General features: G+C 40.6%; 2 protein-coding genes across 4 annotated transcripts in view; one reads left to right on the forward strand and one right to left on the reverse strand.

Annotated features, from left to right (window-relative positions):
* The window catches only part of LOC132380014 (transmembrane channel-like protein 6), a 100,708-nt gene that overhangs the window by 53,425 nt on the left and 25,480 nt on the right, over window positions 1–21,803 (forward strand). For all 3 annotated transcript variants that reach the window (XM_059948465.1, XM_059948468.1, XM_059948466.1), the window contains exons 4-11: window positions 3,083–3,228; window positions 4,488–4,592; window positions 6,810–6,965; window positions 8,315–8,417; window positions 10,388–10,478; window positions 12,317–12,568; window positions 16,134–16,309; window positions 21,279–21,423. In XM_059948465.1, the coding sequence (XP_059804448.1) occupies window positions 3,083–3,228; window positions 4,488–4,592; window positions 6,810–6,965; window positions 8,315–8,417; window positions 10,388–10,478; window positions 12,317–12,568; window positions 16,134–16,309; window positions 21,279–21,423 (1,174 nt within the window). The remainder of the gene's footprint in view (window positions 1–3,082; window positions 3,229–4,487; window positions 4,593–6,809; window positions 6,966–8,314; window positions 8,418–10,387; window positions 10,479–12,316; window positions 12,569–16,133; window positions 16,310–21,278; window positions 21,424–21,803) is intronic.
* Window positions 13,574–14,583, reverse strand: LOC132380016 (uncharacterized). The gene is made up of 2 exons (XM_059948471.1): window positions 13,864–14,583; window positions 13,574–13,778 (listed from the first exon to the last, which is right to left on the reverse strand). The coding sequence occupies exon 1, from the start codon at window positions 14,564–14,566 to the stop codon at window positions 13,868–13,870; it is 699 nt and encodes a 232-aa protein (XP_059804454.1). The 5' UTR covers window positions 14,567–14,583; the 3' UTR covers window positions 13,574–13,778; window positions 13,864–13,867.

The raw sequence follows: 21,803 nt of genomic DNA on the forward strand, positions 1-21,803 counted from the left end.
CCTTAAGCAAGTTTACCAATAATATTTGAACATCACAGAGGTTCCCCCTCCTTATATCCAATCTTTTACAGTGATATTGGTAGCTTCCTATCCACTGTTTAAGTAATTTATTGATGTCTGACTGACTTCTTAAAAGTGGATGTGTAGTATTTATAGAGGCGAGAATCCAGCATGTAATTATTGTCAAGTTAAATGCAGTTTTTGCCTACTACCTCAGATACAGGCAGTGGGTGAAAGGGGAGACTCCATGATCCAAGGATCTTACGTAATCCTGAAAGAGATAACATATTTTGGGGATAGATTGCTGGTGGCCTTCCAAGGAACCTTATATTTTACTTTTTAAAAGTTCTGTAAAAGAAATCCAACTGTTTAACGACTCCAGCTAACTGATTGGATGACCATTTCATAAAATGTTTTCCAGCTGTATTAATTTACAGTGACTGACACTTATTTCTGCTTTATTCAGTGATAACCTCCAAAAATGTTTGTCTGGTAGATTAGCCCATTCTGGGAATGCCTGGTTTAGTTGATAATCCATATTATCAAACCACGCAAACCACTGTGGTATTCCTGAACATAAACTATTTGGCGATAAACTGCTCTTAGCATTCATCCAAATTCCAGAATAAATTGCAATCAGCTCTTTTAAACATGAAAAGAAACAGTACAGCACAGGAACAGGCCCTACGGACTGTGATGTTATACTGAATGAATCGAGTTAAAGATACTGTACCTAATCATTTCCGTCTGCACATGGTCGATATCCCTCTCCATCCTCTGCATGATTATGTACCTATCAAACACCTCTAATGTATTTGCTCCATCACCACCGGGCAGCATATTCTAGGCACCTGCTACTCTGTGTAAAAAAAATCTTGCCCCTTTAAACTTCCCCACTCTCACCCCACTCTCTGCACGCCCTCTAGTATGGGACATTTTCACCCTGGGAAAAGGATATTGGATACTTACTCTGTATCTGTCTTTCATAATTTTTTTAAGAACTTCTATTATTCTCCCCTCAGCCTTCGTCACTGCAGGGAAAAAAATCCCCAGTTAGTCCAACCTCCTGTTACAGCACCAGGCACCATTCTGGCAGATTTGTCCAAAACCTTCACATCCTCCTTATAATGGGGAGGCCAGAAATGAGTGCAATACTCCGGATTCAAGATTCAGCACTGTTTATTGATATTCTTAAGTACTCTAGTGCAAAGGAGAACAAAAGCAAGATGCAGCTTAAAAAGCACACGATAGACGTAGAGATAGACACTTTATTGGAAATTACAGCGTCACGGTCGCATTGCAAAAGCACAACTATACAAATATTAGAAGATAAGTAAAAAGATATTTAAAAAGGTTACCTTAAAAATGAGATGTACAAAACTTACAAGTTAAAGACTACAAAATTTTTAAGTAAATACTGATAAGATGGTAGTGCAAGAATTGCACAGTATTGAACAAGATGTCTGCGATAGCAGGATGTGGTAAACAGAGCTAAACAGAGGTTAAGTCATCACTTCTCCTGTTATAGGTTGACTCATTATAGAGTCTAATGGCCGAAGGTAAGAATGACCTTATATTAGCGCTCTTTGGACCAGCACAGTTGTCTTAGTCTATTACTGAAAGTGCTCCTCTGTTCAGCCAAGCAAGCAGAGGGGGAGAAACATTGTCCAGAATTGGCAGGATTTTCTGGAAGGTCCTTTGTTCTACCACAGCCTCCAGTGTGTCCAGTTTGACTCCTATAACAGATCCAGCCTTTCTGATCAGTTTATTGAGCCTGTTGGCATCACCTGTGTTGATGTCACTGCCCCAGCACTCCACCGCATACTGGGAACAACAGACTGGTAGAACATGTGAAGGAGAGGCCTGCACACTCCAAAGGACCTCAGTCTCCTCAGAATGTAGAGGTGACTCTGGCCCTTCTTGTACACAGCCGCTGTGTTGGTGCTCCACTCAAGTCTGTCGTCCGGGTGCACCCCCAGGTATTTGTAGGACCTCGCCAAATCCATTGCCTTACCATCAATAGTAACAGGGTGCAATGCAGATTTAGTCTTCCTAAAGACCATCACCATCTCCTTTGTCGTACTGTTGATCTGCAGATGATTCAGCTTGCACCATTCGACGAAGTCCTCCACCAGGGCCCAGTATTCATGCTCCCGTCCTCCCTTAATACACCCAACTATCAGAGAATTTCTGCAGTTGACATGACTCAGTGTTGTATCTAATATCTGAGGTGCACAGGGTAAACAGGAAGTGGGGGCCAATTCTGTCCCCTGTGGGGCCCCAATGCTACTTTTAGCCATGTCTGATACACAGCTCTGAAGCCACACGAACTGTGGTGTGCCAGTCATGTAGTCCATTATCCAGGAATCAGTGGAAGTGCCAGCCTCCATTGAACGGAGCTTCTCCCTCAGCATTGAGGACTGTATGGTATTGAAGGCATTTGAGAGATCAAAAAACCATAATCCTCACAATGCGGCCCTGCTTATCCAAATGTGAGTAGGCTCTGCCCAGCAGGAAGATGACAGCATCGTCAACTCCAATGTGCTCCTGGTAGGCAAACTGCAGGGATCGAGGGCTGATCTGACCAGGGGTTGGAGGTGAGCCAGGACCAGTCTCCCAGTCTCTCCAGGGTCTTCATCTTCATGATATGTGAGGTCAGGGTCACTGAACGATAGTCATTCAAGACTTTCGGTTGGCCCTTTTTGGGTTCACAATAAAAAAAACCAATGTAAATATAAAAGCAATCCGATAAAACACAATGTACAAATAACTGTTATAAACAAGGACCAATTTATACATAAGTATACATAAAATTACACTAGCGATGTGTATGTAGGGGTGGTAGGATGGGTTAATGAGTGGAGATGTTGATCAGCCTGATAGCTGGGGGGAAGTAACCGGTTTTGAGTCGAAAGGTCCTGGTGTACAGGTGCGTAGCCTCTTCCCTGATGTGAAAGGGACAAACAGTCCACAAGTAGGGTGGGTGGCCCATTCAGAGTTTTATAAAGATGCAAAATTTTCCTGATAGTTGAGATAAGACTTGATTTTTTTGAGTTTGACTAGTGTGATATTTTTATTCCAGTGACTGTGGTCCTGCTTCTCCTGATTCTTGCTTCTCTGAGAATGTCATGGATAACTCCTTCACTCATCTAATCCCTGTGCAAAGTAATCAAGAATATGAGCCGTCAGCCGTGATTGAGTTGAAGGAAATGTCCGATGTGGGGAAAGGTAATGCACTCTTCAATATTAATAAATGAATAATTTCCTGTTTTTATATTCACAAGCTGAACACTTGCCACTGAAGACCGTCACGTTTAAGGGAAACAGCTGACTTCTTTAAATGCAATTTTCTTTAATTGGAAAGCACACACTAGAGGGGTGGCTTTTAAGGAGGGTCATTGTGAAAGAGTTGGAGAGCAGACGGGTTTTGTGAAAGGAAGTAGAGTTGCACAAGCTAGAAACATGTCCTTCGGCCCAGCTAGTCTATGTCAACAAAGATGCCTATCCAAGCTAGTCCCTGTTGCCCACATTTGGTCCATAACCTTCTAAATCTTCCTTATTCATGTACCAATCCAACTGACTTTTCAAAGTTGTTACTGTGCCTGCCTCTTCTGTCAACGTTCCACATATATACAGCCCTCTGTGTCAAAAACAAATGCTACCCTTCAAGCTCCTACTAAATCTTTCCCCTTCCATATTAAATCTGTGCCTTCTAACTTTTGATTCCCCAACCCTGGGAAAAATACTGAGTTCATTCACCCTATCTATGTCCCTGATAATTTGCTATCCTCTAGTATATCGTCTCTCATTCTCCTATACCCCAGGGAGTAAAGTCTGAGCCTGCCAAAGCTCTTTCTGTAGCTTGATCCTTCAGTCTGTGTCATGCCTGTAAATCCTTTCAAGCACTCGATTTCCAGTTCTAAAACATCTTTCGTAAAGTAGGGTGAGGAAATCCGAACACAATCATCCAAGTATGGCCTCACCAATGTCTTGTACAAATTCCACTATTACCTCCCAACTTCTGAACTCAATGCCCATCTTAAAGAAGAGCTCGGGAGCATGGGGGCATGAACAGCTGGAGTCCTGGCCAGCAAAGGGGCAGTAAAGGAAGGGGAGGATAAACATGAGTCCCAAACCTGAGAAGCAGTCCTTGAGTATGTGGTGTAGCTGGAGGTGTTTATAGGGAGGGGGAGAAAAACAAAGATAGGAAGGCATTTAAACATAAGGGTAAACAGTTCACACTTGGGCCATCAGGGATTGAGAATTTGTTTGAAAAAGGACGGGAAGCAATGGAAAAAACACCTGAAGCTGATGAGGGCATGTACGTGGCTTTCAATTGTATGTGAGATAAATCCGGTGAAAATAGTTCATGCTGCAAAGGCAACTTAATTTAAAAGAAACAATACCAAGTCAGAAGTTCCAAAATGAAAGAATTTTCTCTACTGTGCTGGCTTCTGCAATTAATTTTATGCTCTGATTTTATTCAGAAAATTCAGGGTTTTGCAGATCAGTCTCTGAAGAATGGCTCGATGTTGACTTTTGTGATTCAGCTACCATGAAAGTCCTCTCCTCCATGCCCAGCAGAACCATAGGTGAATACTAGCATTCTAATTTTGTTAGCCTACCTGAAGGAGCTGTAAGTTGTTTTGATTTGATGCACGTGTACAGGCATGTGGAGGAACAATCTACTGGAGGAACTCAGTGGGTCAAGCAGCATGTGTGGAAGGAAAGGAATTGGAGATATCTCGAGTCAAAGCCCTGTGCCGATCGATCTCCAGACATTGCAAATTCCTACCCACTCACCACCCTCTCCACACACGTGCGCGTGCAACCCATTGAGTTCTTGCTTCAAATTCTGTCATCTGCAGTCACTTCTGTGTCCAGATTCATGTGGAGACTGCTTTCAAGAGATATTATGAATAATATGAATTGAATATTTACATTAGAAATAATTAGCATTCAATAATCAGACATTTTAAAGATGAGGATGATTCTTCCTTGCGGAGTATATTTGCTTATTAAATCAACAGTGGCCTGAATGAAACTTGCCTCTTCTCTGTGATATTCTGTGATATTCTGTGATCATCAGGTCACAGGTGAGTCCATCCCTGGGTCCCATGCCTGTGCTTTGCCAGAAGACCTGGAAACCAGGTGCAAGTACTTCTGGAATCACTGCCAAGCCCAGGATAAAAGCTACATCAGTCTGAGCTGAGGGGCTGGGTGCATCCAACCTAGCAGCTTTGCATCAGTCTTAGCTGCTATTAGTAGTGTAACTCCGTTCAATGGATCTGTGATCTTAATTGAAAAGTTAAATGGTACTTTTAATCTATCTTGACTTTATTTTTAATTTCAAAGTAAAATAGTTTTTTGAAGTATTTTAATGAAACTATTTGAACGGCTTTTATAAAGTTTCTGACTCTTGGAAACTTTATAAAAACCAGGTTAGAGTCCAGGATCTAATCTTGTGCCATTGCCTTTGACTGCCTCTACTCTGTGAGAAGGCTGCAGCAGCCAGGACTCTGGTGAAGTCAATCCACTCATCTGCAAAATATGAACAAGTGGCCAGCGTGGGCAATGAGCCGGATTGACTTTAACCTTCTCATTCCCATTTTCCACAATGTGCGATTGTAACATTGACCTGTCTCTGATGTTTTCTTGCTGCTCTATCTGGCTATGGTTTTACTCTACACTTATGACAATGCTTCCAAGTGCTGAGGTCAAGAATGGTTGTTTCAAAGATTTCATTCCTGCTGCTAATTAAAGATGATCAAAAGCAAATTTGGTTTGTTAGTGTTTCTCTGTTTATTTCTTAACATATAAAATCCTGTTCCTGAAATTCAGCATTTCATAAACAAGAGGTCCTTTTATTTTTGTACAGCAGTTTTAACCCTTGTTACATTAAAAGGTTTGCATTCAGCTACAAAAGAATCGATAAGGTTCTGCTCATTAACCCAACTGAGTTCTCTCCTATTTCAAAATCAGGTTTAGTATCACAGGCATATGTTGTGAAATTTGTTTAACTTTGCGGCAGGAATACATAATAATAGAGAAAAAATGTTGAATTACTGTATGAATATATATATTAAATAAGTAGTGCAAGATAAAATAGAAATTAAAAAATAGTGAGATAGTGTTCATGGGTTCAATGTCCATTCAGAAATTGATGGCAGTGGGAAAGAAGCTGTTCCTGAGTTGTTGGCTGTGTGCCTTCAGGTTTCTGTACTTACTTCCTGATCGTAGCGATGAGAGGAGGGTGTATCCTGGGTGATGGGGGTCCTTAATGATGGACACCGCCTTTTTGAGCCACCGCTTCTTGAAGATGTCTGAATACTATGAAGGCTAATGCCCATGATGGAGCTGACTTGTTTTACAACTCTCTGCAGCTTTCTTCAATCCTGTGCCACCCCCGTACCAGATGGTAATGCAGCCAGTTAGAAGTCTCTCCACAGTACATCTGTAGAAATCTCCTCAAACATCTCATGACATATAGCCACTGTCTTGCCTTCTTTATAGCTGCATTGATTTGTTGGGTCCGGGTTAGGTCCTCCGAGAAATTGACACTCAGGAGTTTGAAATCGCTCACTCTTACCCTTTCATGAGTAACCAATTCATTGTACTGAAAAGAAATTTCATATAGGGTAAAGATAAATCCACTTCACTCCACAGTTCATCTTCAACTGAAAATCGGTATCAGAAGTTTGTGGCTAGGCTCCTGTAAATGCTCATTCCACAGGATTTATGTTCTTACCTTTGAAAGTCCTTGAGATCACTAGGACAATAAAAGCGATTGAATTTTATATCACATACAGGTCGGTCGAGGGGTGCAATTATCTCCGAATATTATAATCGCACATTGAAATTACGGCGAAAAAGAAATCGGCCCTCAATAAAAGACATGCCTCGATCAATGAGACCAAGTATAAGGGATACAGTTGCTGTAGATGGAAATTATGAAGAAGAACAGGGTAAGTTTTAATGCAAGACTAAAATTTTGATGATAAAGTAGACTGAAATTTTTCCTTAGCAAACCAGTCATTTTAATATTTCAATTATGTCGTTTGAAGAATCTGTTTGTAACTTGGAGAACTTTTGTCATTGAGTTGCCCTGCAATATGGTGGCACACTTGGGAGAGTGATTCAAAAATTTTTAATGCACAAGGTCAGTTGTAGGCAATTAGACTAAATTCAGGGCATACTGTGCTGTGCTTTATCACTTTCTATGAAACTTCCTTGGTAAAGTGGCTCAGCTGATAACCGGATTGAAAGGTTAAAGACTGCAGCTTTATTTATCACAAGTACATTGAAGCATAGACTGAAATGCTTTGATTTGTTGTCAACGACCAATGCACCTCAAGATCTGCCGGGAGCAGCCCACAAGTATCACCATGCTTCCAGGACCAATGTAGCATGCCCACAACTTTCCAACCTTCTGTGTATTTGGAATACGGGAAGAAACCGGAGCACTCAGAGAAAACCCACGTGGTCATGGGGAGAGCTTACAAACTCCGTACAGACAGCATTAGGAATTGCGCCATGATCGTGCAGATGACACTGTAAAGCATTACACTAAGTGCTACATTGCCGTGCTGCCTAATTTAAAATAGAAGAGCACAAAATCTGGTCATAGTATTGTGTTTGAAGCTAAGAATCTATCCTGTCCATGGCAAACAAAATCTGACTGTAACACTGAGAGAAGAATATGTATAACTCCCAAGGAAGAAAGGGAATGTGACAGGACAAAATGCCCTGCTCTGTTATTGTAGCCAATTACATGGCACCATTGACCCAAGGTATGTAATTTGCCTGCCCTTCAATCATAACCAGTATAAAAGGTACCTAACAAAGGAACTAAGGGTGATGGAAAAAGGAAGGCAATGGAATTGGAAGAAATCAATGTACTGAGAGTATCTGATTTGCCCTTTACTGCACAAATCATTTCAGCGTATATAAAAAAAAAGGAAGCAATTATTAATTTTCTAGCCAGACATTTCTGGGTGTTCAGTAATTCTGAAAGAAAGTAAAAAAAATAAATGATTTGTAGTTTGAATAAAATATTGCATGGGTTCTATCTGATGTTCAACTATATATACAGCCTAGCCGCCAATCCAGTCATCAAAAATGTGGAGCGGAGGGGACTTCAATCAGGGTCACTGCCTGAGGTTAAAAGGCTGGAGCAGGTCATGACAGTGTAATAGAGTTTTGACCAGCGGCCAGCCGACATTTGAAATTAATATATTGCACTGGTTGCCTGCTGTTTGTTTTTTTTTGCAAAGAATTGACTAATAAGCTATTTTTATTTGATTTCTATACTCAGAGAAGAAAAAGCTCTTAAATGAACTGCGGCAGATACCAGCAAGCGATCGTGCCAAGATGCTGAAGAGCATGCCTCTGAATCTGTCAATGAAACGGGATCTTAGGTCAGCACTGCGCATGAACAAAGTGATACGCTGTCACGTACCGCAATATCTATCCAAGTCCCTAATCTGTGTGTTTAGTACTGTTACTGTCAATAGGAGTTGCTATGATAAACTTTGATATCTGTTTGTTTAAATCCGTTCAAAGCGTGTGGCTTGGGTGGTTTGTCCCCCAGTTGTGACTGTACCCAGAAAAACTATTTTATTTAAGAATTATCAAACATTGCTTTTTAATATTTGTTTTAAAAATAGCTTTGTATTATATTGAGTGACAGAAAGAGATAGATAGAACTACAAAGTAGTGATAAGCTTATCATGCAGATGTCCCAGTTCTGTTACTAAGTTCAGCTACCACCTTTAGTATGTTTCCCCTTTGTATTGGCAATTACCCTAGAGGAAATTCTCGGCACAGCTTAGTCAGCATGGGTTTACATTAGCAATTCTTTCAATCTCTTAGCCATCCTACTGCCTCAGCATGTCTGAAGCGATAAATTGTTTTGCAACCTGTTTATATGACCAATAAAATGATCACTGATACTTTCTGATTCAGAATTGGCAGCGTTATTGAGGATTTCAGCCACCAAACTGTTGACATTTGCACATGCTTTTAAGAAGTGATTGTTAATGCTTTGAATTGTTAATGAGAAAACCCTCCTTTATGCATTCCCCACAAGAAACTTTGCTGGCATTTTGTTTCAATGCAAGCTGAAAGGGTTCAGTCTGAAAGGTGGTCAGACATTTCAGTTGAGACTATTATGTCACCAACAGACATTCTTTCATTGCTCACAGTTATTACAAGCAGGGTCACCGTAGACAAGCACCACGCACAAAATTCTGGTGGAACGCAGCAGGCCAGGCAGCATCTATGTCGACAGTGCTTCTCCCTATAGATGCTGCCTGGCCTGCTGCGTTCCACCAGCATTTTGTGTGTGTTGCTTGAATTTCCAGCATCTGCAGATTTCCTCGTGTTTGCATCATAGACATATTATTTTGAGGTGTAGATGCAAGGAACTTGGGAATTTCTAGCCAGGAAGGGATCCTACCACTAAATGTATCTTTACCTCCCCCACCTAGCTTTCCAAAGGGATCACTTTATCTTCCTTCCGGCACCTGTCCCTACAAGCAGCCTAAATTCTACATCTGCCCATACACCTCCTCCCTCATCTCCCAAACAATCCTTCCAGCTGAGGCAACACTTCACCTACGAATCTGCTGAGGTCGTCTATTGTGCCAGGCGCTCCTGAAGCGGCCTCCTCTTCATTGATGAGACCCATAGTAAATTGGGGGACCGCTCCGTCTAGCACCTCCAGTCCATCCGCCACAAGTGGAACCTCCTGGTGACTAAACACTTTAATTCCCATTCAGACGTGTCAGTCCATGGCTTCCTCTTGTGCCAAGGTGAGGCCACCCTCAGGGTGGAGGAGCAACACCTTATATTCCATCTGGATAGCCTCTGACCTGATGGTATGAATATTGATTTCTCCTTCTGATAATGTTTTTCCCTCCCTCTCCCCTCTTCTTCTATTCTCCACTTGGCCTTTTCCCTCTTCTTACCTGCCTATCACTTCCTCCTGAGACCCTTCCATCTTGTCCATTCTTCTCTCCTTCAGATGCCTTCTTCTCCAGCCCTTTCCCACCCACCTGACTTCACCTCTCACTTTCTAGTTTGTCCTCCATCCCCTCCCCCCCACTTTTTTATTCTGGCATCTTCTCCCTTCCTTTTCAGTCCTGAAGAAGGGTCCCGGCCCGAAACGGCGACTGTTTTTTCCTCTGCCTGACCTGCTGAGCTCCTCCGGCATTCTGTGTGTGGTGCTTTGGATTTCCAGCATCTTCAGACCTCCTTGTGTTTTTAATACATGTTTGGGGAAGTTAGGATTGCTGAGATTAGTAACACGTTATAGAACATTATAGCATTATATTACAGCTGAAGGTGACTGCGCATTTGCAAAGTAACATCTTATGTGTTCCATTAGACGTTTGGCGCCGCAGAGGTACATCAGCGACAGTCCTCTTGAAAAGAATGGCCTCTCCTGTTGGAGCCGTATGAAATACAGTCTGATCATTGTAAGTGGTTTAAATTTCTTTTATTTTGAAATCGTCATATTGTTTTTTTGATGTTTATCATTTTCTATTATGTTGAACAATGTCCAAAGCGACTATTATATGCAGGAGTTGAAAAATATTGAAATTATTGTGAAGTACCACATAACTCAGTTCTGTTATTAGGTTCTGAGAGCCACCACCCATTTATCTTTTCTATACTAGAATGTACTCTTCAATAAAGCTTTCAGCCTATTCAACAGTGATTTGCATGGTCATAGCACTTCCTGTTAAGAAATGTTCAAGACATTTAAAAATTGGTAGTGTTTCAAAATCTCATTGTCCAAAAATGTAAGAAAATTATTTTGCTCTAACGAGTAGTTTCTGCCAACTGGCCTAAAAATTTGGCTGTCTCAAAATAGGCATCTGCACATGTAGACCATGAGATACTCATGTTGCGATTTACATTACTGTTAATTAAAAACACAAAGTGCTTGAATTAGCAGGTCAGGAAGCATCTGTGGGAGAGAAAAATAGTTGGATATTTTGGGTTGATTAATCTTTTGGAAAATTTGGAATTCAAATGCAGTTTTAATTGCACGGAAAAGTGAAGGGAGGGGCAAACAATATGGTGGAAGGATGAAAAGGGATAGAAGGGCCCCTTATCTAAGAAAGGATGTGCTGACATTGGAGAGAGTTCAAAGGAGGTTCACAAAAATGATTCCAGGATTGGACGGCTTGTCATACAAAGAGCGTTTGATAGCTCTGGGCCTCTACTCACTGGAATTCAGAAGAATGAAGAGTGAGCTCATTGAAACCTATCGAATGTTGAAAGGTCTCAGTAGAACGGATGTGGAGATGATGTCTGCTATGGTGGAAGAGTCTAAGACCAGAGGACAAGGCATGATTATAGAGGGATGTCCTTTTAGAATGGGGATAAAGAGGAATTTCTTTAGCCAGAGTGTTGTGAATCTCTGGAATTCATTGCGGAGGTCAAGTCATTGGGTACATTTAACACAGAGGTTGATAGATTCTTGATTAGTCAGGGCATGAAGGGATACAGGGAGAAGCCAGGAAATTGGGACTGCAGATTGAGGGAAAATGGATCAGTCATGATGAAATGGCAGAGCAGACTCGTGGGCCAAATAGCCTATTTCAGCTCCTATATCTTATAGTCTTATGAATGATGCAAATGGTGCCTGTGAAGGTTTGTTAATTGCTGCTGAAGTGTCTGGAGGGAATCTAACTCGGTGATGATGAATGAAAACAGGAGAGAGGAAAACGATGCTGGGACTGAGCAATACAGCATACCGCAGAATGGTATCTTAATTGAAATGGAGTCCAATGCATCACTGGCATAGAAAGCATCAGAACATTCATCACAGTTTGAACTAGTGGTAACAATTCTTTGCTTGAAAAGCTGATGCACTTTGATCCATTTACCAACTGACATATTTCTCAATTAGACCCTCTGCATCTAAAGTATTGTAGACAGTGAATCTCAAGATAGCATATGGTGATATGTATGTAATTTGATAATAAATTTACTTTGAACTCTGAATAACATTGACTGTAAAGAAGGGAGCAATCCCCCTCTGTCCCCTTCAGCACGAAGTAACGGATAGCAACCTGATCTATAATTTTCATGGTCAATTTTTAAACTTAGAATTGCACCTGAACTTCACTCTGGAAGGAACCACGGGTATGCTTATTTTAATTATGTAAATGAAATACGTGACATTGTTGCTTATAGCTAATGGTGTTAATTTTCCAATAAATTAAGTAGCTTTTGTTATAATTTAATTGTTATTGTCCTCTGACAGACTTGTGTGTTGTTGTTTTTGCATTTGTTTTGTGATTAGGCTATCAGGCGGTGTTGGTATGGGTTTCTCTCCTTCCTACACTCCTTGCAGTTGTGGCAGATTGCCCAGAAGCAAATTAGCGGTCGCTTTGGCATGGGCGTGCTGTCCTACTTCATCTTCCTCAAGATGCTACTGATGTTCAACGCTTTGCTCCTTGTCCTGAACCTTTGCTTTATTGTCCTTCCTCAAGCCACTAACCCTCCTGAAACAGCAAAGGGAAACTTTGTCGGATTGGAGCTCCTATATGGCACTGTAAGTGAAACCAAACCTGGTTTACCTTAGAAAGCATTCTCTTGGCAATAATGTTTATTGCAACACACACAAAGCACTGGAGGAACTCGGCAGGTCTGGCAACATCTCTGGAAATTAACAAACAGTGCTACGTTTCAGAGTGACGATGCATCTCAGCTCGAAACGTTGTTTGTTTATTCATTTCCATTGATGCTGCCTGATCTGCTGAGTTCCTCCAGCATCTTGAGTGTGCTGCTCTGGATTTCCAGCATCTACAGACTTTCTCATGTTAATAATATTTAGTTTTTTATATATTGTTGCAACATTTGTTGAGTTTGATTCCCAACTATTACATTAAAAATTAGCTATAGCAAGCAAGGCAACCTTATTTTTAAAGATGCTGATTTCTGATATTCTAACATGAACTATAATATTGATCTGGACTATTTATTTAGCATTTGCATTTAGCTTAATCAACTGTTATGATACTTGGTGGCTGGATGCCAGTGCAATGCTGGGCATTGTGTTTCACGTTTTGGTCTGCACCATTGCGGAATGGGTTATCTAAAAATAAACCAATGTTTTGGTTAACTAGACAACAATCTTACTTGAATAAGACCACTAGAAAGTCAAATCCAGATCAACAACAGCTGGAGTCTAGGACTAATGCCGGTAACATCCATTACAAAGATTGTTACCAGATGTACAGCTGGTTAACTGATAGATCACTGAGTAGAGGCAGGCTTGGGTTGGCATGCACCTCCTCAAGTAGAATGCTTGTTGCCATCTAATTTTGCTGCAAGTATGAGCTGGACAGTCATCAGAACCATGGAAGATGAACTGGTTAGAGCAGGGGTCAGCAACCTTTACCACTGAAAGAGCCACTTGGACCCATTTCCCACAGAAAAGAAAACACTGGGAGCCGCAAAACCCGTTTGACATTTAAAATGAAATAACACTGCATACAACGTTTTTTTTGCCTTTATGCTATGTATAAACAAACTATAATGTGTTGCATTTATGAAATTGATGAACTCCTGCAGAGAAAACGAAATTACATTTCTGCATGCAACAAAAACATTTTGAACTCCGAAAAAAAGACGTTGGGTTGAAAGTTACTTTTAAGTAAAATACTCAATGTCTATTTGAGTCCTTCTTGTATTTATGAAAAACGCCGAACTTAAATTTTCCGCCAGCAGCAAACCAAAAATAACATCAGCCAGCTGTCAGCCTGAAAAATAAAAGGACTATTTCACTGAACAATGAAAAAATATGAATATACATAAAATAATAGGCAATTAAAATATTTATCATACTTGGTTAATGGGATTTCTGCTCCTGGACCTCAGCGCACAGCGTCTGCACATCAGGGCTGTATGACGTCACCTTCATCTTTACACAGGATCGCAAGCTGTCATCTGTGAGGCGTGCGCGATGTTTGTTTTTAATAAAGTTCATGTTGGAGAACACCTGCTCACTTACATATGTGGATCCAAAGATCGACAGGACTCCAAGCGCATACTTTTTAATGTTTACATAAATGTCGGGCATAGCATTCCATGTTTCGAACACAAGTTTGTCCGGTTTTGGAAGGTTTTCAATATCACTCCATTTGTGTTTCTGAGCAAGAACGGCCTTCTGACGGGCAACATCTTCAAGGTCTGCTGTCAAGCGTCTAAACTTGGACACCCATATGTCTTTGTCGGCTATGTCGGCCAGTTCCATCTCAAGATCAGGTTGACTCACACCTGCCAATGCAGTCGTATTCAGTAGGGAAGGATCGATGCTTAAGGGAGTGACCGGGAAGGATAATGTGTTTTTTTCCTCTCTGAACTCACAGAAGCGTTTCCCAAACGATGTTTGCATTGCGATGATTGCAGAATGTAAATACCCCGAATTTATCATGTCGTGACCTTGTTTGAACTCTCTCAAATTGGGGAAGTGAGACAAAGTGCCTTTCTGTAAATCTCTGGCAAGCACTGTCAACTTGCGCTCGAATGCCAAAACATCCTCCAACATGTGCAGGGCTGTACGTCCTTACCCCTGAAGAGCTGTGTTCAGCGTGTTCAGGTGCGCTGTCATGTCTACCATGAAGTGTAGCTTTTCCAGCCACTCTGGCTGTTCCAGCTCAGGAAAGGTGAGCCCTTTGCTGCCCAGGAAAGTTTTCACTTCTTCCAGACACGCGACAAAGCGTTTCAGCACCTTCCGTCTGGACAGCCAGCGATAAAAACACGTTGTAGCGGTGTCAGTAAACTGCAGTCAAAGATAGCTTTATTCGAACTAAACAGCCTTGCTTTTAAGCCTCCCTCAACCCAGCCCCCATGGACGCAGATGCTGCAAAAGACGCGTACTCACAAACCCCCGTAGGCTATCTCCCTTAGCCGGAATGCTGGCTAATTGTGAGCCGTTTCGGATGTGCCAGGAAATGTGTCGCCACACTTAGATTGTACAAGATCACCATAATCTTCAAATTTAGAATTACATTTCAAAAGCTAACAAACTAACATAAAATACATTTTAATTAAATACTGACCAATTATTTCCCAAAGCCACAGGGAGCCACAGCACAGCGGTGAAAGAGCCACAAATGGCTCGGGAGCCGCAGGTTGCCGACCCCCGGGTTAGAGAGTTCCTGAGCTACGCATTGTTGAATTACATGGAGCAACAATGAATTCTTCAGTGCAAAGTTTGAAGTTACTGTGTATGGATCTCCAGCTTTAGAAGTTATCAACCAAGTTTTAAAGATTTCTTCATATGGGATTTCTTCATGATGTCTGTGCACTGGCCGCCAAAGAGAAAAACTCCTGTGGCTTTAAAAAGAGGAAGATGAAGTTGGTCTACCTTGTGTGGAGAATGGGGCAAAAAGGAAAGCCAATTCTGTGTTTCTCCCCTGTGTGCTTGTATCTGAACAAATCGTCTTGTCAAGGAAGACATTTGGTTCTGGTTAATGAAAGCAAATGTGTATGAAAATTTAAAGCCCAAAAACTGAAGATGCTAGAAACTTGGAATAAAAACAAAAGCCCCTGAAACAGTCAACAGGTCAGGCAGCATCCCAGAAAAAGAGTTAACATTTCAAGGACAGTAAAATCTTTGTAAATAAGTAGAAAATATTTTTAAATATATTGATTAGCAAGTCTTCATACATGAATTGCTTCTGCATACTGATGCACCATCAATAACTCACTCTGAGATGTAAAGGCAAGATATCGGCTTTTATTGACTGGAAGAAGGAACAAGCAGTGAGTGACCACCATACTACATCCTGGAGACTGAGAGGCCGGGCTCAGGCCTCGATCGCCTTTATACAGGGGTCTGTGGGAGGAGCCACAGGAGCAGTCAGCAGGGGGCGTGTCCAGACAGGTATATGTAGTTCACCACACATACCCATTAATGAAGGTGTATAATTACCAAATGTAATTTATCTAATTAATGGAGCAGCTAAAGATGGCAATTTGAATATCAACACTTTAAAACACCGTAAATATAAGTGGAAGGTTTTATTTTTGCAAGCTGAATTAATGTTGAACTAAAATAATGGAAGTATGTTCAAATTGTGATTTTAATTAATGTTTCCTTTCACGTATAGGGTTATTTCACAGACACCATTCTGTTTCAAGGTTATTATACTAACAACACTTGGAACATCTTCGGCAGTTCTGGATACAATGATAGCTCTATTAATGTGCCATATAACATGCCAATTGCATACCTCTACACTGTTGGAACTTCCTTTTTCATCACCTGCATCATCCTGGTTCATTGGTAAGACTCCTTTCTTTATATATCTGTTAATGGTGAAACTCTATGCATTTCATTAAAGGTAACAGATTTCTAATTTTGCATATTTCTTCAAGGAAGAGCACTTTAACATTCCTTTGGTATTTACTTCTATTTATGTGAATGGAATTTTGTGTTTGGATTGGGGTAAATCTTTAGAAATCTGAACCAGAAACAGAAAGGAGCAGATTCGTTGGGCCAAATGCCCTCATCCTTCTCCTATGTCTTATGGTCCAAGCAATCAGTAGCCTGGCAATATCTACAGAAAAAGCATCCAAGTGTCTACTTCAGCTCAATAATTCTTTAATTGAAATGATTGTTGAAGAATTCAATTGTAAACAAGGATAATACAAAGCAGAGTCAGTGGACAAATGGCTTAATCCTTATGGTCTAAGTTAAAGTTACAGGGATAATGCAATGCAAATTTTCTTGAAGGAGACCACCTTTAAAATGTTTCCAAATATACGCCTCTGCATTTGGGGTAATATATCCAGCTGGAATGATGCACAACCACGTTAGTTGCTTGAGTCCAGGGTGTGCAACTTGCAAAATGGGGATGGGGGGGGAAGAGTTTAGAATAGAATAAAGGCAGTAGAGAGGACCATAGTTCAGAACCTGAATCAGTAGAATCAAGATGAAGAAATTTATCTCTAGGCTCTCAAATAGTGGTGTTAATGTAGAACATAGTGTAAATGTGCATTTAACAAGGACAATACGCTAATAATAGGGATATGTTAATCTTTATATGGGCTGTTCAAGCCAGAAAGGCAACAGTGGATAGATTCATGGGGTATATACAAGAATGCTTTATGGATCAGTGCATTGAAAACCAAAGTGGAAACAGGTATTTTTGCATAGTGTTGTTTGCAAAATATCAGATTGTTAAGCGGTCTTTTCGGCAAGAGTAATGATAATTTGATTAGATGTAATAGAAGGATTGAAAGTGACCCATTTCAAGCCGAAACCACATTCTTAAATTTAAGCAAACAACAAAGTTAAGAGATGTGACTTGGTTATCATAGACTGGAAAATATGAAAGTGTTTGACAGTAAACAAGCAATGGTCATGCTTTGAGGAAAATACATTGTTTGCAATAAGTATCTTTATCTCTTTAAGGCACAAAATCCAGCAGGAAAAGGAGTTGAGCTGTGCATTCAAAAGATATTAAACCTAGTATAACCCAAAGGAAAAGCCTTATTGTGTTTCAAAATTGAGCAACAAACTTCAACAAACAGACATCAATTAGAAAAAGGAAAGCTGAATACAGGAGTAGACTGGTGGGGACAACCAAAAGCAGATTGTAAGAGGCTTTGTATGAAACCTCGGTTTCCTTGAGCTGCGCAAGTCTAGGGAATACACACTCCAGTCCCACCAAATCCGTGAGATTGGGACAGCCCTCCCACCCCAAACCCCAGTCTGTGTGGATGCTGTGTAATTTGCTACCCTGTTAAACTCAGTGCCAAGAAATGACAGACAGCACATTGTACATGATTAAAGGAATTATATTTATGAATCTTAACTAAAGGACTGGCAAAAAAAAGAAAAAAAAACAAAAAGGGCCCATTAAAATTAAACAGCCAATGTGCATCAGTTGGAGCTCAATTCTTCCAAAAGCCACATTCTCTGATCCTCAGTAGACCTTGGCACCTTGCCCCATCAAATCACGGTCCCCTTTGGATTGAATCCTACGACTGGGTCTCTCCAGCATCTTCTCTCTTCACCTCCGCCGAACAAACATCCCAACTCACACCAGTGTCAGGCACAAAAAGGAAAAAACCCACTCCCCTGATTGGATGGCTCACATTGAAAAGCACCCGTTATCACTAACCATAGCCCAAACATAGCTTCTACAGAAAGCCCAATACATTAGCAGTGAAACGTTTACCAGAGCCATATAGATGTAGATTGTAGATTACCACGTAGTTGTAGATTACCATGTAGATTGACACTATTTAATGTTGTATTTGTTGTATGAAGAGAGATTAAGAAGACCCGGCCCATTGTCTTTTGATTTTAGAAGAATGTGAGGTGAATTATGATGTAAAATTTCATACAGGGTAGATATAGAGATGTTTATGTCTAGAACCAGGTAAGGCAGTCTCAATATAAGGGGATTGGAATTCAGGACAGAGGCGAGAAAGTTTCTTCGTCCAGCAAATAGTGTAGTAAAAGTTTGGGCTTCTCTATGAGATGGACTGTGGAGAGTCTGTTGCTGATAATATTAAAAACACATCTTTTATTACGAAAGGAATCAAATGCAGTGAAATCCAATTAATTGGGCAATGAGTTAATCGTGGCAGCCGCTTATTTGGGACAACTCTTAAAGAACAAAAAGTAATTGAGAAAGTCACCAGGGTTCCCTTGCTTATTTGGAACACAATGCCACTTAATTGGAACAGGAGACTGTTTCCCGAACAGTTTCTAACTAGCATCAGTTGTGTACATTTGCATTGCGATTAGAAACTGCAACATGCTTGGAGCAAACAGTTTTTAGATAGCATCAGTTGCGTGTGTTTGTGTTCAAAAATCAGCAATTTTTGTCACTGATAGTTGGCAAGAGATAAGCAGTAAGACTATTGAGAATTGTTCTGCTCACTGTGGTTTCAAGCATTCATTCTTGGAGATACCAGAAATGGCCAGGAGTGAAAATGAGATGATTTCACTATTTTAATTTTTGCACTGAGGCAAAAATTTGAGTGACAGAGCAGATATGAATGGGTATATATTCAACTCCTATTTCTTCTTCATTATCCTTGCCCACCCCCAACACTTTATGGTGCTTTTAAAATTGCCAGGGGTGTTTTTTACACTGTTTTATTTAGTTATGTAAAGGTGCAACAATCAGTGGTGTGAAAACCCCCATCAGGAATATTATGGACAGATTCTTTAGAGCAAGATATGTGTTGTGTCAGTTCTGCAATTGCAGCCACATTGTTTAACCCAACATATCATCCAGAATACAAACTTCTTGACAAGACACACTTTTTTAAAGGTACCTATTTAGCTTTTAAAGTTGCTCTCTAAGGCTGTAATGGCTGAGCTGGGAGAGAATGCGCATACAACTGTTGTCCAGGTGCTCAGCTTTATGGGAGGGTGGCAAAGTCACTGTTGAAATTAACTCACATGAAATCTCAGCTACAGTTTGCCAGAAGGCATATGGGAAACTCTGAAGTCATCTGGAAGAAGTTTCTATGGTCAACTGAAACCAAAATTGAGCTTTTTGGCCATCAGACTAAACGCTATGTTTGGCGCACATCATCAAAAACATCATCCCTACCGTGAAGCGTGGTGGCGGCTGCATCACGCTGTGGGGATGCTTCACTACAGCAGGCCCTGGAAGGCTTATGAAGGTAAAGGGTAAGATGAATGCAGCAAAACACAGGGAAATCCTGGAGGAAAACCTGATGTATTCTGCAAGAGAACTGTGACTTAGGAGAAGATTTGTTTTCCAGCAAGTCAATGACCCCAAGCATAAAGCCAAACCTACACAGGAATGGTTTAAAAACAACGAAGTTAATGTTCTGGAGTGGCCAAGTCAGGGTCCAGACCTCAATCCAATTGAGAATTTGTGGCTGGACTTGAAAAGGGCTGTTCACTCACGATCCCTATACGATCTGACAGACCTTGAGCAGTTTTGTAAAGAAGAATGAGCAGTGTCCAGATGTGCAAAGCTGATGGAGATCTATCCGCACGGACTCAAGGCTGTAATTGCTGCCTAAATACTGACGTGAAGGGGGTGAATACTTGTGCAATCAATTATTTTGTGTTCATATTTGTAATTAATTTAGATCACTTTGTAGAGATCTGTTTTCACTTTGACACGAAAGTCTTTTTTCTGTTGATCAGTGTCAAAAAAGCCATACTAAATCCACTGTGATTCAATAGCTGACCACTTTACCGGCACAGTAACTCCCATCGGCGTCTTTTTACCTTGACAGTTTCTTAGGTCTGCCCACAAGGATTCTACATCTTCTGATCCTATGTCACCTCTTTCTAAGGATTTGATTTATATTTTTAACAACAGAGCCACCCCACTCCCTCTGCCTACCAGTCTTTCCTCTCTATATAATGTGTAGAATCAGTGATGCCCACAATGTCACACCTGCCGACTCCAAACTGTGCTACAAGACCCTTTACCTTACTCCGTGTACTGAGAGTATTCAAAATATCACCTTCAGTCCTGTATTTATGCTTTGCGACTACAAAACATTAAACTAATTGTAAGCAAAAGCACAGAGCCCAGAATAAGCAAACACAAGGAAATCTGTAGATGCTGGAAATTCAAGCACCCTGGCCTGCTGCATTTTGTATGTGAGCCCAGAATAATGTATCTTGGAGTAGTTTTTAGTTTAAGTGAGGCACGCTCGTATCACGTGGTAACATCATGGTGTATTCAGTTCATTTATTTTTTACATATGACCCATAGAGAATTATTTAAATGAACAAGAATGCTTAGTCAATGTGTTAACAATATTACTCAAATACTACTGAAATATTAAATACACAACAATAATCATCACCTTTTTTTGATTTTCTCTCCATGTTACACTTCAACTCATCCCACTGACTGCAATTTTGCCCTATCATCTGCCTGTCCATTCTCACAGTCTCACTACACATTGCACCTACTTGTATACCAACTGCCCCATCCTCAGTCCAATCCCCTGCCAAATTAGTTTAAGCCCTCCCCAACAGCTCCAGCAAACCTGCCCACAAGGATACTGGCCCCCTTGGGCTCAGGTGTAATCCATCCTTTTTGTACAGAGCACCCAGAGATCCAGAAATCTGATTATCCTTCTAACATACAGACATATGCCATGGTATATTCTTTAGATAGATCAAGTTAGTGTCATTCAGCAAGAACAAAATGAAGCCTATTTTATTTAAAGAACTGTACAGAAATGGGTTTATAGCTTGGGGCAGCTTTAGATAATTTTTGAATTTAACCTTTTAGCTTGTCCAAAGCATTTGGAGAGAGCTACCGAATTGGCAGTGGCTACCATGATCTGGCAGTGAAAGTGTTTTGCTTTTGGGATTTTAAAGTAACTCAGAAACAGTCTGTTGAGTTAAATTATGAGGACATCACTACCCAACTAAAGGTGAGTACCCTTGCTTCATGTTAAATACTATATATTTTTATTACATGATTTGCATTTGGGTACTTGTGGCTTAAAATGTCAGAATCATGTCCATGTTTGATTTGTCCTGATAGTTAAATATATATGATTCTTCACTGGAAATTCTAATGTACCTGGCACCTTGTGAAGCACGTCAGGGCTTCAGTGCAGAAGAGATTAGGCAAAGATTAACAATGAGTTACAAAAGTTTGTGATGCACTTTTATGGAAATTCTTCACGCGTTTTTGAACGTCCATGACTACATTTGAAATCCACCTTCAGTTTCAGTAAATCTTCATTCACTTCTTTAAATTTTAATGAGCAAAGCAGTTTGAAATTCATTGCCTTGGTATTCACTCAAA

This window comes from Hypanus sabinus, chromosome 23 (assembly GCF_030144855.1).
Source record: "Hypanus sabinus isolate sHypSab1 chromosome 23, sHypSab1.hap1, whole genome shotgun sequence".
Lineage (NCBI taxonomy): Eukaryota > Metazoa > Chordata > Chondrichthyes > Myliobatiformes > Dasyatidae > Hypanus > Hypanus sabinus.

Excerpts from the sequence above, each read along its gene's own strand:
- LOC132380016 (XM_059948471.1), bottom strand. The coding sequence starts at position 14,566 with ATGTTGGAGGATGTTTTGGCATTCGAGCGCAAGTTGACAGTGCTTGCC.